Source organism: Zonotrichia albicollis, chromosome 6, assembly GCF_047830755.1.
Source record: "Zonotrichia albicollis isolate bZonAlb1 chromosome 6, bZonAlb1.hap1, whole genome shotgun sequence".
Lineage (NCBI taxonomy): Eukaryota > Metazoa > Chordata > Aves > Passeriformes > Passerellidae > Zonotrichia > Zonotrichia albicollis.
The window spans coordinates 58,831,885-58,846,515 of record NC_133824.1 but is presented as its reverse complement, the minus strand read 5'-3'; the positions used below and the strand labels follow the sequence as shown (position 1 = coordinate 58,846,515).

Below are 14,631 nucleotides of genomic sequence, written 5' to 3'. Positions count from 1 at the left end.
CTCTTTTACTGGTTTTGTCCTTGAGGGCTGCCTGGACAAGGCTGGGCATCACCCAGCCCAGATACACCCTGAGAGATCAGGTTCAAATGGCACAGGAGAAATTCTGGGAGATCTTCCCTGCGAGGCTTCAGGCTTTCAGGAGAGCCTTGGGTGGGTGCAAATTCCTCCCTGCAGGTAACCCCAGCTCTGAAATGGTTGTGTCTGCCCCTCTGAGCCCCAGCATAATGCAGCACTGACAGCTGCTGCCCCAAAACAAAAGTGGCTTTCTTCTTTTTTTTTGGGTTTTTGGGGTTTTTTTTTGGTTTTGTTTGTTTGTTTGTTTTTTTGTTTGTTTGGTTTTTTGGTTTGTTTTTTTTTGTTTGTTTGTTTTTGTTTTTGTTTTTTGTTTTTGTTTTTTTTCCTGTGTTGCCTCTTAGAACTTGGCTGGGACACAGGGAGGTCAGGGGAATGCCCCAGCATCTTTCCTGGATGCTCTTCCAGCTCTGCCTTCCGGGAAAGTCTCTTGGGCTTGGATAAGTGTTGTTGTGCCTGGGTTTCAGGGTGCAAATCATGGGGAACAGATAAAGGAGTGCTGTGTGACTTGAGAACTGTTTCTTCCTCCCACCAGTGCCAGCCCACCCCACTTTTTTGGTTTGATTCTGTGAAAGGAGGACCACGAATCCGCCTGGTTTCTGGGAAAATGGAATGTGTGCGTCTGTAAAATTGGGTCATTCATTCACCCTAGTGAATATCAAGAAATATATATATTTATATAGGTTTGCAAACTGGGTCTTGTCTGTGGCTGCATGTTGTTGTCCTTGTTCCTGAAATAAATGGTATTTGCCTGAGCTGATCTGCTGGAGCTCCTGTAAGATCTGTAGTGGTTTGGAGGATCTCAGTTTGTCACTGATGAAATTTACCCTTTTAGTGGAGAACTTGTCATCTCTTGTGTTACTGTGCTGCTCACCATCTAGATGGCTGGGAAACTTCCAGCAAGGTTTGGTTTTTTAATCCTCAAAAACCAAACAGAGTTTTGCTGCAGCAGCATCTTTCCTGGTTGGATTAATGTGTGCACCGAGCCGTGCACCACAGGGGCTGTGTGGGATTCCCTGGCCCAGCTCCTGATGGATGCTGCAATTCCTCAGCTTCTCCTTGGATCCAGGCTTGTCTCCATGGCCTGTATGAGAAATGGCTACTCACTTTTCATAGTTTAGGAAGGTTTATTAAACCTTATAAAAATACAACAGAAGACTGAATAAAGAAAAAAGGGTACGGTGCTGGGAGCAAAAGATTTTCCCCGCCATGTGCTCAGCCCCCTCACAATGTTTTTTTTCGCTTTTAACCCTTCCCAAAGTTCTGTCCATCAACACCTTCTTCACTGTCCAGTGGTGGAGATCCTGACTGGAGGTCAGATGTCACCACAGTGACAAGTGAGCCCTTCCAGCTGCCTCTTGATAACCACGTGAGGCAGTACAACATACCTGTAAATCTATAAAACTTTTTTAACCTATATCCATGATATTTGTCCATTAATTGTGAGAGTCAATCATTGCATTGCTCATCTATCACAACTTCCATGGACATCCTGCAGCTCACCATCAGCCATCCCCTGCTCCAGACTTTGGCTGGCTTGGCAAAGGGAGCAAGGATTGATTTCAGCTGGAGAGTGTTAAGACAGATCCCGTCTCACCCTGCTGTGCTCCACACTCTTCCCTCTGAAAAGTGGATTACAGAGCCAGCAGTGTGTGTGCTTCCCTTGGCAGGGACCTCACTCATGTGCTGGAGGGGTGACAGGCAGGCCAGGCCATGGCACTCTCACTGCACCCTGGAGGTTGTTGCTCTTTTCCCTGAATAGCGTCAACACCTCCAGGTGGGAGTCCCATGCAGACACAAACAAAAAAACCTCTCTCCCAGCACCTTTGTTAGGTGTAAAGTGGAAAAAGGAGGGCTTTTCTGGAGTGTTACAAATTCATTGAGCTATGTCTTTCCCTCACTGGCTCTGTAATAAAATTGGTCTAATTTTTCTTGCTGGATGTGGCCATGAAGCCCCCAAAGCTCGTCTGCCCTTGAGCTGAGTGAAATGTTTTCTTGAGAGACAGCAGGCCCAGATGTGTGCTTCAGGATGTGACAAATGCCACAACAAATGGTAAAAATAGAAAGAGGAGGTGACACATTTTAGGCAAGCACTGGGTTTTTGATGATGCTGGCAGATGGGGCTTTGCTGGAGTGAGCAGAGCAGCCATGTCCTCATGGCATCAGGGGCAGGGTGCTGATGGCCTTCAGGTACCAGGGAGCCCAGGCAAGGTATGGAGACACAAAACACTCATTTTGTTGGGATCATAGAGTATAATAGGATTTCTGGGATGGGGAAAGAGGATCAGGGTAATTCAGGATTTGGCAGGTGTATTTATAAATATATGAAACGGGAGTCCTTGAGATTTGCTTGTGCTGAGAATCAGAGCTCTTGTGATGCACTGGTGATGAGTCAGGCTCTTCCTGGCAGCTGCATCATGGAAAGGGTCCTGTTCCCATCCCTTTTGGGCTGCTGTTCTCAGAGCAGATGGGTGGAGAAAAGGGAATCAATAGTTTAAAGCCTTTTAGCTGAATATTTTGGGCTTTTTGCCCCCTCCTGATGACGTGCACTGATTTCCACCAAACACAAACATTGCTCCCCTGTACAGCCTATGCCTGAAACAGCTTTACAGTGGAGAAAGGGGGTTTGGAAATCAGCATGAGAGTTTGTGACCAAAAAATCATTCTGGTTGTTTTAAACAGGAGCAGCTGTGCTGGGGATACCAGCGCCATGCTCAGCACAGTGGAGATGCTGGAAATGGGCTCAGATCCTTTAAGCTTCTGTGCTGGAGGGGAGATGATTCCTGCTCAGGGAAGGCAATCCTATTTCTGAGCTTTTCATTCATGCAAGAGCTCAATGTCAAACCTTATATTTTTAAAATTGAATAATCCTTAGACCCCCATCTCAGTAAAAAGTGTTTTCATGCACCATTGCACATTTTCATTTTCACATTTGGTGCAAATGTGAAATGGAGGAGCACTTTTCTCTCTTGAGAGAAATGTGCAGCTGCCTTTTGGATCAGCATAGCACCATGAACACACTTTGGTGGGCTCACAATCCGAACCAAACCCAAGAAGAGGTTGGGTTACTGAGTGGAGCCAAGGAAGGTGCTGACTGTCTTGGGTCTGTAAGGTGAAAAATGAAAATGTGCCTGGGAAAGGCTTTGGTGCTTCTCAAGGAATGCTGCAAATGTACAGCTGATCTGAAAAATGCTGTGGGAGTGTCCAGTTTTTATTGCTGTGGAGGTCTGGATGTGACTTATATGGGAGGAAAAATCATCTGGAATTGTTTATTTAGAGAAATAGTGCAAGGTTTTTGCACTGTGCCCTGCTCTGGGTATTGAATTCATGGGGAGAAGCCCTGAGGGAGGATAAGCATTGCTCAGTGGTGGGGTGAGACCACTACAGGGTGCACTGTGTGGAATGCCAAATTCCTGCTAAGGTCTGAGAAAAGGGGTCCAGGTCACCTGGCTCTAACACTTGGTGACAGTGGTAGTGTCTTCCTAAAGTCCTTGCTGAAGCCACCATCACCAGCCAGCTTCACAGTGATGGATAAGAGTTGGAACAGTTGCATTGTTTGGGAGCATCCCAGGCTGTGCTGAAGCTCTGGCAGAGTAAAGGCAGGCAGAGCTTGGCATGGCCCAAGATGCTGAAATTGGTGAAGACACCAATTCCCAACTTGGTGAGCACACCAAGGCAGAGGTGGTCAGTGAATGCTGTTGCATCAAAACCACCTGGAATAAAGCTCCACATTCAGAGACACAGCTCACTCAGGATCTTGCCTCCTCACTTTGGGAGGGGAGCCAGGAAAACAACAAGCTGATATTCATGTTTGAGGATTTAGTGGGTTTGGAGGAGGCGGGTGTGAAGGGGAGCGTGCGCTCCTCTGCTCCTCTGCGTGTGTTTGTGCCCTTGTTGGGTATTTTTAGGCTGCAGACCGCAGTGCTGCAATACCGGTGCTGGCTCCCAACCAGCTGGTTGGGGCATCGGTCACAGACAGGCTTTGGCAGCTCGTTGCTCCAGTTTAATTTAGCTTGCTGAGGAGGCTGTTGAATATGCAAGTGGTAATTGCTGCTCTCCTTTCCTTAAAGCAAAGGCGGAAGCGACACCAGGCTCCAATTTTCCCCTAATGACTGATTTCATTTAAACACTGCTCAGGGCGATGCAGGCTTGATGCTTTTCTTTTTAGGGCTGGGGAGAACTAAACTTTTATCTCTGGGTATCACTGAGCAGGATGGCCTCCATCCGTCCTGGTCACACACATGAGCTAAGCTCCTTCTCCTCCTTCTCTTCAGTCTGGGTTTCCAGTTTGAACCCATCACAAATACATTTTCACCCTTGTTTCTGTGCAAACAGAGTTGTTTGGGAATGATTCAGCCCCATCAGTCCTGTCTTGAGATTTGGGCTTGGCTGCAAGTTCCCTCAGTGACCCTTCCCAGCCTATCATCCCTGGCTCTGTTCATACAGGGGCAATTAAGCTTAATTTATTCTGGCCTGCTCAATAGTAGAGGCCAGAAGGCACCATCAGATCACAATCTGACTTAAATTTATTGATCTAATTAGCAGTCAAAGGTACAAGCAGGAGGTGGGAGCAGGACACTTAACATATGATGCGGCGTGGAACTTGTCCCTTCTGTTCTCCTTAACACAAGCCTCCAGATTGCCAGGGGCTGCTGCTTTTTCTTCTTGAATAACCAATTTCTGCAGGATTTGCAGGGGAGGAGGAGGCTGTGTAGCTGGACTTTGTTCTGACGATGCAAGCTGCTGTCTGCAGCTCCCGAGGACCTGCCAGGGAGCTGTGTTTTGATTTTGATCCATCATGTCAATGAATATTCATCAGCCTTCTGAAGGTTTAACGCTATTTGCCTGGTAGCTAACATATTCTCTCCCTAACCTTTTTTTAGCCTTGGTTGCTAATAACCTACAGCCCACTCAGTCTACATTATTAAGGTGGTTTGGTTTTTTAAATTGTTTATAGATGAAAATGAGGAACCTCAGTAGCTCCAGAGCTGGAAGCACCTCAAAAGTACCTTTTCTTGGTTGCTGTATGGCTGTCTGCTTTAAACCCCAAAATAAAACCCTGCCTTTTGGTCTGTCATTCAGACTCCTCATAAAACATTGTCAGGAGCGTGCATCTCTGAAGAGCAGGTGTTGTTCTGATGAAAGCTTTCCACACGTTTTTGTAAGCCCAAGTCAGAGCTTGTATGTAGCAGCAGGTTTCAGGGACGAGGCTGACATGGTGTTGAAAAGGGGATGGAAAATGCCCTGTGGAAGAGTTGGGTCTGTTTGCTCCACACCAGCTCCTGGAGCAAGAGCTGCTTTGGGAATGGTGTGGCTGTACCCATGGACTTGGAATCACCAAACTTTTCACATTTGGGGACTCAGTGTGGGTTGGGACAGAGCTCCTGTGCTGGGCACAAAGCACTGAGCAGCCACCAGCAGCACCTCCCTTTGCACCCTGCTCCTTGTGACCCTTTAAAACCCAAACCTGCAGTGTTTTCTCCCATATTGGAGTGAACAGAAATCTGTGTGCCTTTGGCTTTTTGTTTCCCTCCTGTCTTTGGGAGACAAGCTCTGCAGCAGGTCCCCAAGCCCTGCTGACACCGAGGGGATGCCAGCAGGCAGCTAATGGATTTGCTGCGGTGCTGGCTGCTGGGGAGCTGTGATGAGAGAGCTCTCATGGCAGCTGAAATTCCTCCAGAGGCTGCATATTTCTACATCCAAGATGTAAAAAATGTGAAATGAGATTTGGGGCCCTTCAGGGGGGGGGGGGGGGTACTCTCCAGGCTGGGCACAGAGCAGTTGCACAGGCTGGGATTATCCTGCGTGAAGATCCAATAGCTGTTTCTCATCGTCCGTGGTTCAGCAGATGATTACACCATGTGCTAGAAACGTGCCATCGGGATCATTTCAAGGGTCAAATCCTCTGTTAAAGAACTGTGGGTAGAGCTGGAATTTTCTGCAAGCTCCCTGCTTTGAGAGGGCAGTGTTTGCCATGCTGTGGTGGTGCAGGGTCTGACCTGAGGTCAGACCCCAGCCCTGGCTCTCCACAGGGCACAGCAGCTGTTTATTCTGCTGTATAAATCCATAGTTGGAGGGAATGGCAGGCTCCAGGGAGATCAGACACTCCTTTCCAAATGCTGACCTTTTTTTCCCCGAGTCTCTTCATAGCTTTGTTAATAAATCTGAGTCATCCATATTTCAACCTTGGCTGTTTGTCCAGTCTCTTAACATCTCAGTGTCTTGTTTCGCAGAGATAAAATATGTGGGTGTGTAACTTTGTAAGACAAATGTTTAGGCTTTCAAAAATTCCCTACTTTGCTGGTTGATTTTTCTCATTAGAGTGTTTCTCCACACTCCTCATTCCTCATAGGTGACTCTCTTGTGTTGTTGACTTAAGAGTCCCAATTTTGTGGCAGTTTTTTCTGATCCTTGCTATCATTAGGCAGGCAGGGCACATGGTTCCTGCCCTGAGCTTTGCTCCCAACCAGAGTTTCAGAAATCAGCAAAACCCAAGCGGCTGCCAGGGCGAGCGATGCCCGACGTCAGCACTGCTTAGGAAAATCTGAGCTACCGGCCCCGTGTGATTTTTATCAGCTGAAATCGCCTCTTGTAAATATTTACTGGAGCTGCAAGTAAGGTTTATCTAATTAAAGCCAAGCAAAACTTTCCATGAAAAGGAGCTGCCGTACAGGGGGTTGCTGGTGGATGTTTAGGGACACGTTTAAGAGTTGGGGGAAGCATGCAGGAGATTTTTTCAGATCAAGGCATGCTGAGCCATGTGATGTCTACAAGGATTGAAACATCCATGGTGAGGACCTGGTGGCCCCGAGGACATCCAGCTGTTCTTACAGCAGTTCCCTGGATAATTTTCCATACTCCTGGCATGAAGGGATGTGAGGTGTGGGTATGAGGGGGGCTGGCTGCCATGGCATGGGGAGGTTGGTGCAGGTTTGCTGGGATTGGCAGCACCGGTGGGGCCTGGGACCCCTCATTCCATGGGGACAGCGGCGTGACCCCTGCAGCTGCCAGCTCCGGCATGAGGCAAAGCAAATGCATCTTTTTTAATTTGCATGGTCCTCAAGGTTGCCAGGACTGTAAACGTCAAATCTGAGCAGAAATATTTGGCACGAAAACCGTCTGTGCTCTTCCCCTCGGTGCCGAGCGCGTGGGTGGCTCGGTCCCTCCTCCCACCGCGGGACGGGAGCGCAGCGCCGCGGGGCTCCTGCTCCAGCCTCCTCTCTTCTCTTCCCTTCAGGATCTAGTGCCCAGCAGGGAGGGACACGCAGGATTGTGGCCATGGCCCCGAGGAAGAGGAGCGGCCGGGGGATCTCCTTCATCTTCTGCTGCTTCCGCAGCAGCGAGCACCCCGAGATCACGTACCGGCTGCGCAATGACAGCAGCTTCGCCCTGCAGACCATGGAGCCCTCGCTGCCCATGCCGCCCGTGGAGGAGCTGGATGCCATGTTCACCGAGCTGGTGGTAAGCAGGATACTTCTTAATTCAGTGTTATTTTTTGGGGTTTCTCCCTCTTTCCCCTCAACCCACTCTTTGTAGTCTCTCCAGTCTTGGTTTTGAGCTTTCAGGCAAACTTTGGCGTGAGCTGTTGCTGAGCCCTGAGCTCTGCTCCTCCCTGAAGTCCTGCCACTTTGGGGTGGTCTCTCTCATTAGAAACTCTTAATTTCTTATAGCAGGGGGTTGGGTCCAAGCTGGTATAGCAGGATGTTCTCCACAGATGTAAAGTGACTTTATTTGCTGAGTGATTTTATTTTATTTCATAGAAATTATCAGGTGTAGGCTACACTGAGATTTGGAAAGTCAGGATATTGTTTCTTTATCCCTTGGTTCCAAAACTTGGAGAAACATGGATTAAGAAAAAAATTGACAGCCAAAAAAAGCTTTAATTTCCTCTAAGCGAAAACATTTTGGTGTGGTATTTTGGATGGTGTTCTACTTTGAGTTCAGTCAGCAGTGAAATGAGCTTTTCCTACAGTGCTTGGATGCGTAGAGGGAGCTGGGAATTGTGACACTGGTCACACCTCAAGGTACAGCACATCCCATTAGATGCCAGGCAGCATGGACCTGTTGAGCCAGGCCTCTTGGTAGAGCAAAGCTCCAGGTTGTATTATAAAAGCTGGTTTTGCCAAGACATCCTTCTCCAAGGGTGTGGCAGGCCAGGACACCAGCACAGCACAGTGGGGATGAAGCATCCCTGCAGCAGAACTCTTCTGGTCAGATTGGGTTTGTTCAGAAGTGGCTGTCTCTGTCCCAGTTTATTCTCCGCTGATAACTTGGCCAAATCACGTTATCCTGGGGAAATTCTTTCCTATGGATCACTTATCCCCTGCCCCAGCCAAAGCCTTGTTGGGCTGAAGGAGGCATCTCTGGAGGCTCATTTGCTGGAGCCCCACTGAGCTGTGCACCTCATCTCAGCCCAGGATTTTCAAAACATCTCTTCCAAACTCCTCCAGATGCTTTATGCAGTGGCAGTGCCACAGGGAGGAGCCAGTCCAGCCTGGGGCACACTCTGGCATGACCCTTCTGCTCCCCAGCCCTTCTCCATGCTGTGGAGATTTTTAGTCATTTTCTCCCAGCCAAGGATGAGAAAAAGGCCCAGAGGCAGCTGTTGCTCCAGGGCAAGCTGGCAGCAGGAGTTCCTTGGGACTGAAGCCATGCAGGGAGGGGGACAGAGGGTGCCCACCATGCCCCTGCACAAGCAGCTGCAGCCCCCTGGCTCCCCAAAAAACCCCATCAGGCAGATCTCAACCCAAGAGGGAGGGAGGGGGAAGCCAAGCTCTGCCCTGTGGGCACAAGGAGGCAGATTCCCATTCAGGGCAGTGCAGTTGCAAATCCCCCCTTGGTCCTTACAACGGCTCCTTCTTGCTCTCTGTAACCTGTTGGTGTTGGGTGTTGAATTTCAGCATTAGTTAAATGGTTTGGAAAGTGTCCCACTGTTCCTGTACAAACCCTCTGTGTAACATTTGGAAGAGAGACAGAGAAAGCACTCAGAGGTGCTGGGCTGATCTCTGTGCCTGCAGGAGCCCCGTGCCTTGGTGCTTGGCCCTCCTGGGTGGGATGGCTTGTGCTGCTCTGTGGGACTGAGGCTCCCTCCAAAGCCCTTGGCTGTATCAGCCCATTGGGTTGAGGGAAGTTAAAGGGCTTGGAGGGGATCTGGAGGCTTTGCCAGCTGGAGTTGGTCCTTTGCCAACTCTTCCCTTGCAGCTTTATCCTGACTTTTCTACTCCACTTGTTTGTGTCAGGGATCAGAGTGCAGGGATGGAGGATTTCAGGGCTGGGATGGGGGGGATCTTTGGGGACATTGCAGCAGTAGACATGGGCAATCCTCCCACAGACACAGACAGCAGAGTGGGATCCCTGCTCCATAGATTTTCTCCACAGATCCCAGCCTGCTGCTTACATTGAAGGGCAAAGTCCCTTTCTTTTTGGAGCCATCCTGCAAAATATTCCCTGAGCTTTGTGTGTTTTAAAGTGTGCCTTGTTGATCTGAGGCAGGAAACATCCACAGTGTGAGAAATTGGTGATTGTCCCATGCCAGCAGCAGAGGGTGAGGGCCTGAGCTGCAGAGAGATGTGGAGCAGCTGTGACTCCAAGGTCAGCTAAAGGCTTGGGCTGCTCTCCCAGTGTCTGTTTTTTTGGCCTGTTTTGTGTTAGATGGACACTTTGGATTTTAATTGGGATAGGTTAATGGAACAGATAAATAGTTAGGGGTTTATTTTGTGTCTGTGCAAGTGTTTTTCACTTAGTTGCATTAGAAACAACAGGAAAATGGGATTTTTTTTTTTCACCTGGGCACAAATTTCAGCAATAAGAAATGCCTGATCTTCATCCCAGACTGCAGGGACGATGCTCCCTGTCCCAGCCAGCCACATGCAGCAGGCAGGGGCTTTTCCCTGGCTTGGGGCAGATGCAGATGTTGTTGTTGAGGTCAATGACTGATCACTGCTTCCTCCCAGAGGAACCTTTTCCCTTTCTCTGCCTCTCCCCAGCCTGGTCTGAATGGGTTTTGTTGGAGCATTGTTGGGATGTCGCTCAGGCAGGCACTGGCCCTGTCTGAAAGGATTTTCTTTGTCCCCCTGTCCTGCCGGGGCTCCGGCCAGGCTCAGCCACCCAGGGAGGAGCAGGTGCTGGCAGAGAGGCACAAACAAAAGCAGAGTATTTCAGCAAGATTTACTGATTTGCAGCTCCTCTGGCTGGGACAATGCTTTATGATTTTGTGCAGCTTTCCTACTGGCTCGGATAGGCAGTGTTTGCTTGCTGAGGCTCCTGCAGAGGTGTGGCACCTGGCAAGCAGCATCCACTGGATTTAGGGAGTTTCAGGAGCCTCCCATAGGACACATCAGGAGGATCACTGTGCCCCAGAGAGGAGGAAATGTGGGGTTGCACAAACTGCCTGCGAACCAAGAGAACAAAGCTGTGCCATCTGCCACAGCTTCTTTCAAGAGGCTCCTGCGTATCCAGGCTAACAATACAGCATTTCTTCAAAGGCTGAAATCTTGCTTGCACACTCAGAAAAAGCACTTGCAAAGCTCCACATAATGGTGCCATATGGTAGATCTTGCCATAACAATCCTCTCTATTTTCTGCCAGCAACTAGACTTTCCAGCAGATGGGTGAATGACTGATGTCCTTTATATCTGCTTAACACTCCTTGTCACTCCGAGGCTTGTAATGAAATGCTCTGTGTGTGGTGCTGTGCACTGGGCAGGGGGCTGGGGTGGCTTGGTTTGGGGAGGATGGGAGGAGCCCCAGCATGACCCAGGACCCCTCTCTGGCTCTCCTCACAGTGGGGTGGGTCACAGTGGCATCTCCATCCCTGCAGAATGAGAGTGATGCTCTGGTGGCTGCTGACATAGCTTAGATTTTCAGAGGAGCTGCTGAGTCTGGTGTGGCTTTGCTTGCCCCTGAAGCACAAATTCTGCCTTTCCCTGATCCCACAGGCCGCTCCCAGCCTGCATCCCTGCTGCTGGAGGGATGGGTTCAGAGGAGATGCTGCCCCAGACATTCCTCAACACTTGTCTTGCTTTGAGGAAATTCCATTTAGTGCTCCCGATGGGGCTTCACAGCCTTTTCACTTCTGAGTTAGTGATGCAGAAGAAATTAGAGCAACCTCCTTCCTGCCCTGCATCCTGCCTGTGTGAAGTGTGCCCTGTGATGTGCAGCAGGCTGTTTTCAGCCTGTGAAACCAGAGCAGGTAACCTGCCCTGGGTGCCTCTGCCCAGACTCCAGCAGCTGACAAGTTTTTTGGGATTTGGAGAGGTGACACCAGGAGGTGAGTGGCTGTGCAGCGTCCCCAGCCCCCCAGACTCAGGATGGGTGCAGGCTTTTGCCCACTGATGTTGCCTGGGCTTTTTGTGCCTTCCCCTCACATGGAAGGCGGCTGTATCCCCTCCCTGCTGCTTTATGAAGTAGTGGAAACTTGTGAGCCTGAGGAACAATAAAAAGGTCTCTGGCAGCTTATAAGATTTATCACAGCATTTGTTTTTACTGTACTTGGGGCAGCTAATGCATTTCATCCCAGCTGCTCTCTGGATGCTATCAGGAGATGGTGAGGAGATAACATCCCCTGTACAGACTTTAAATCTGTTGCCTTAGAAATGCTTCCTGATGGTCAATAGGTCTGTGGCTCATGATGTGCAGTGCTGGGGCAGGATTCTCCATGGATAAGTGTCCCTTGGAACTGTGCCTTGCCTTCCTCTTGGCTTAATGATGACTGTTTTATGTGCTGCTTGAGCAGGGAGCATAGAAACGTGAGGAGAAATGGTGGTGTGGTCAGTGCGAGCACTGCTGTGTGTCAGTAACAGCTCAGCCTTGGGAACTCGGTGCTAGCAATCTCCATTGTGCTCAGGAACTTCAGCAATGTGCTTTCCCCCCCAGTTTCTAATCCAATAAGGAGAAAGTATGAAGTTTTGGGCTTTGCAAAACAACACGGCTTTTAAGTAGCAGCTGAGGGATCAGCTGCAAAGCCAAGCTTTGCATTTCATGCTTGCAGGTCAGCTGTCATATTTTGCTGCCTGGTCCTTCCAGCATTAAGGACTTCAGGATTTTGAGAACCACTGGGTGGTGACCAAAGCCATTTCCCCTATATCTGCAAAGAAAAGCATGTGGTTGGTGTCTGGAAAAAATGACAATTTCAGTAGCCCTTGTGTCCTGGGCAAGCCACCCCTTTCTGCAGGGTCCACCCAGAGCCAGATGCTTAACATGGAGCTCCTGACCACTGCTGTCTCCCAAGACCAAACTCCCTGGGCTTATGAATCACTTTTTAAAAGGCAAACCAAATGATAGGTAACATCTGCTTTTAAATTCACTCTGCAGGGATCCGTGTGCCATATGGACACTTCACCAGGCTGCCCAGGTTTTGTTTTTTTTTTTTGTTTTTCTGATATGAGCAGTCTGGACCTGCCAGGCTGCCATCCCAGCCCAGCGCTCACGGCACTTGTTTTCATCACCTGGTGTTGTTAACACCCTCCCAGCTAATCTCTAAACGTACCTTTTGATAGGCAAGCATTTGATAGAGAAGTCACACACCTACTCAGTCAGAAAATAAGGGTTTTCTGCCTGCCTGTGTTCCCTGGACCTGAATGAACCAATCCACCAAGGAACTCTGTATTTCAGCAGAAACAGCCCTGTAATTGCAATATCTGTTACTGCTACAAACCAGTGTGGGGGCTTGCCCAAAAACGTGCTTTTCCCAACACCAAATTCTACAAAGGAGCCATGTTACAGCACAATGTAAAGCAGGGAGCACATAAGGAACCCCTTTGTTTCCAGGAGAAGTCCAAGTGGAGTGGAAAAATAATACAGTCTACCTGCTAAATGCTTTCCACTTTGCACTTCGTAAAAGAGGAGGCCACATCCCTGGGAGATGCCTGGCAGCTCGTTTGGTAACACATCAGTGACCTTAATTGAGGCATTTAGGTTTTTGGCTTGCACTTGCTCCCAGTATTCCTGGCACAGGTCACCATGGGGGTACCAGGCTCTTTGGACAGGGAATCTGCTCCAGCAGCAATCTTCTTCCCCACTGCTCAGTGGTTGGGTGGTGTTGCTGGAGTTATGAGCAGGACTGGACAGCAGATGAGCTGTGCTCTGTCACTGTGCTTAGCTGGAAGCATTCCTGCTGGGAATAGCCTGTGCCTGCCTTGTATCCATGTGCAGATACCAGTGGAAGCTCTGAGTGTCCGTGCTGCTGTAGCATCTGCTGCTGGCAGAGCCTGGCTGTTCCTCGGCGTGGGAACATCACCAAGGTCAGCTTTTGGCAGCTGAGGCTCTTGCAGCCCTGCAGGGAGGATCCTGCCCGAGAGCCCAGTGATCCCAATTCCCATGAAATCCAGTGTTCCGATCAATACCATTATTTACAGGGATCAGCTTCCCTTTCCCAACCACACCCAACATCTGTAAACCAGTCTGTGCCTGCTTGCAGGTGACATCTGCTGGGTGTCAGACCCTGAAATCATAGAAATCACGGAATGGTTTGGGTTGGAAGGGACCTTAAAGATCATTCCAACCCCCTGCCATGGACAGGGACACCTTCCACCAGACCAGGTTGCTCCAGGTCTCATCCAGCCTTGGTCAGAAGTGTCCTCCTCTAAGGATGACTCTGCTTTGCACCTGAGTAAGCTCTTAAAGATGCTGTTAGGGTTCCAGGTGTGACTGAAGCCAGGCCTGTGAGGGGTGGGGACTTGTCCCATCCATTTCCATCCTCTGCTGCTCCATCAGCATCAGGCTACAGCTGGCTTCTGCTTCCAGTGACTGCATTCTCCAGTTCCCACAACCAGAGTGGTATCTCTTGGGATACTTCCAGCATTAAGTTGTGGGATACTTTCAGGATTAAGGTGTGGAGTTTTGTAGCCTCTTATTCCATCCAGCCCCTTTTGAAACCCTTCCCAGAGCATTATCTGGGGAAACCTTGGCATGGTTTAGCCCCAGACCAACCATCCACAGTGTTCCTACCTGAGCATCCCTGTCAGGCTGGGGACATCTGGAGCCACTCTTGACTTGATTTCCAGCTTGAGCAGCTCCCTGGGATGCCAGCAGCAGCAGTGTAAAATCTGATTGAAAAGGCAGCTGCTGCTTGGATTCTGTAAAGAAGTCCACATTTGAAACCTTACTTATTTGCCAGCTCTATGCTTTATTATGGTAGGAGGTGCTGCCACCAAAGGACAGCCATCCCCGGCTCTGGTTGATTGGATTGAATCCATCTGAGCTGTCACAGTAGTGGATAATAGGCTGAGACATGTTTTTGTTGGCTTTTTTCAGGGTGTATGTACAATTGTGTGGAAAAAGCTCGCTGGTGATGCACCTGCAGGGCTTCTGGATCTGAGAGTGCTCTGCAGGGTGAAACTGTGGAGATCAATAACTCAGGCTGGAAAAGTACCCTGGGTTAATTAAAATGGGAGAAAGGTTTTCCAGATGAGGTCGGTGAAAAGGTCACAGGAAGCTGAGCTCAATAAATAACATTAAAAAAAAAGTATGTATATATATATATATGTATATATATATCATAACAGAAAAGGAGAAACTAAGTGGATACCTCTCTTAAAATACACTAATATTGAAATATGA

At 49.1% G+C, this 14,631-nt stretch overlaps 1 protein-coding gene across 3 annotated transcripts in view; it reads left to right on the top strand.

The window, feature by feature from the left end:
• Positions 1–14,631, top strand: part of DAAM1 (dishevelled associated activator of morphogenesis 1) — a 95,130-nt gene that overhangs the window by 31,984 nt on the left and 48,515 nt on the right. For all 3 annotated transcript variants that reach the window (XM_074543973.1, XM_074543974.1, XM_074543972.1), the window contains one exon: positions 7,310–7,533. In XM_074543973.1, coding sequence (XP_074400074.1) covers positions 7,351–7,533 — 183 coding nt within the window. In that variant the 5' untranslated portion in view covers positions 7,310–7,350. The remainder of the gene's footprint in view (positions 1–7,309; positions 7,534–14,631) is intronic.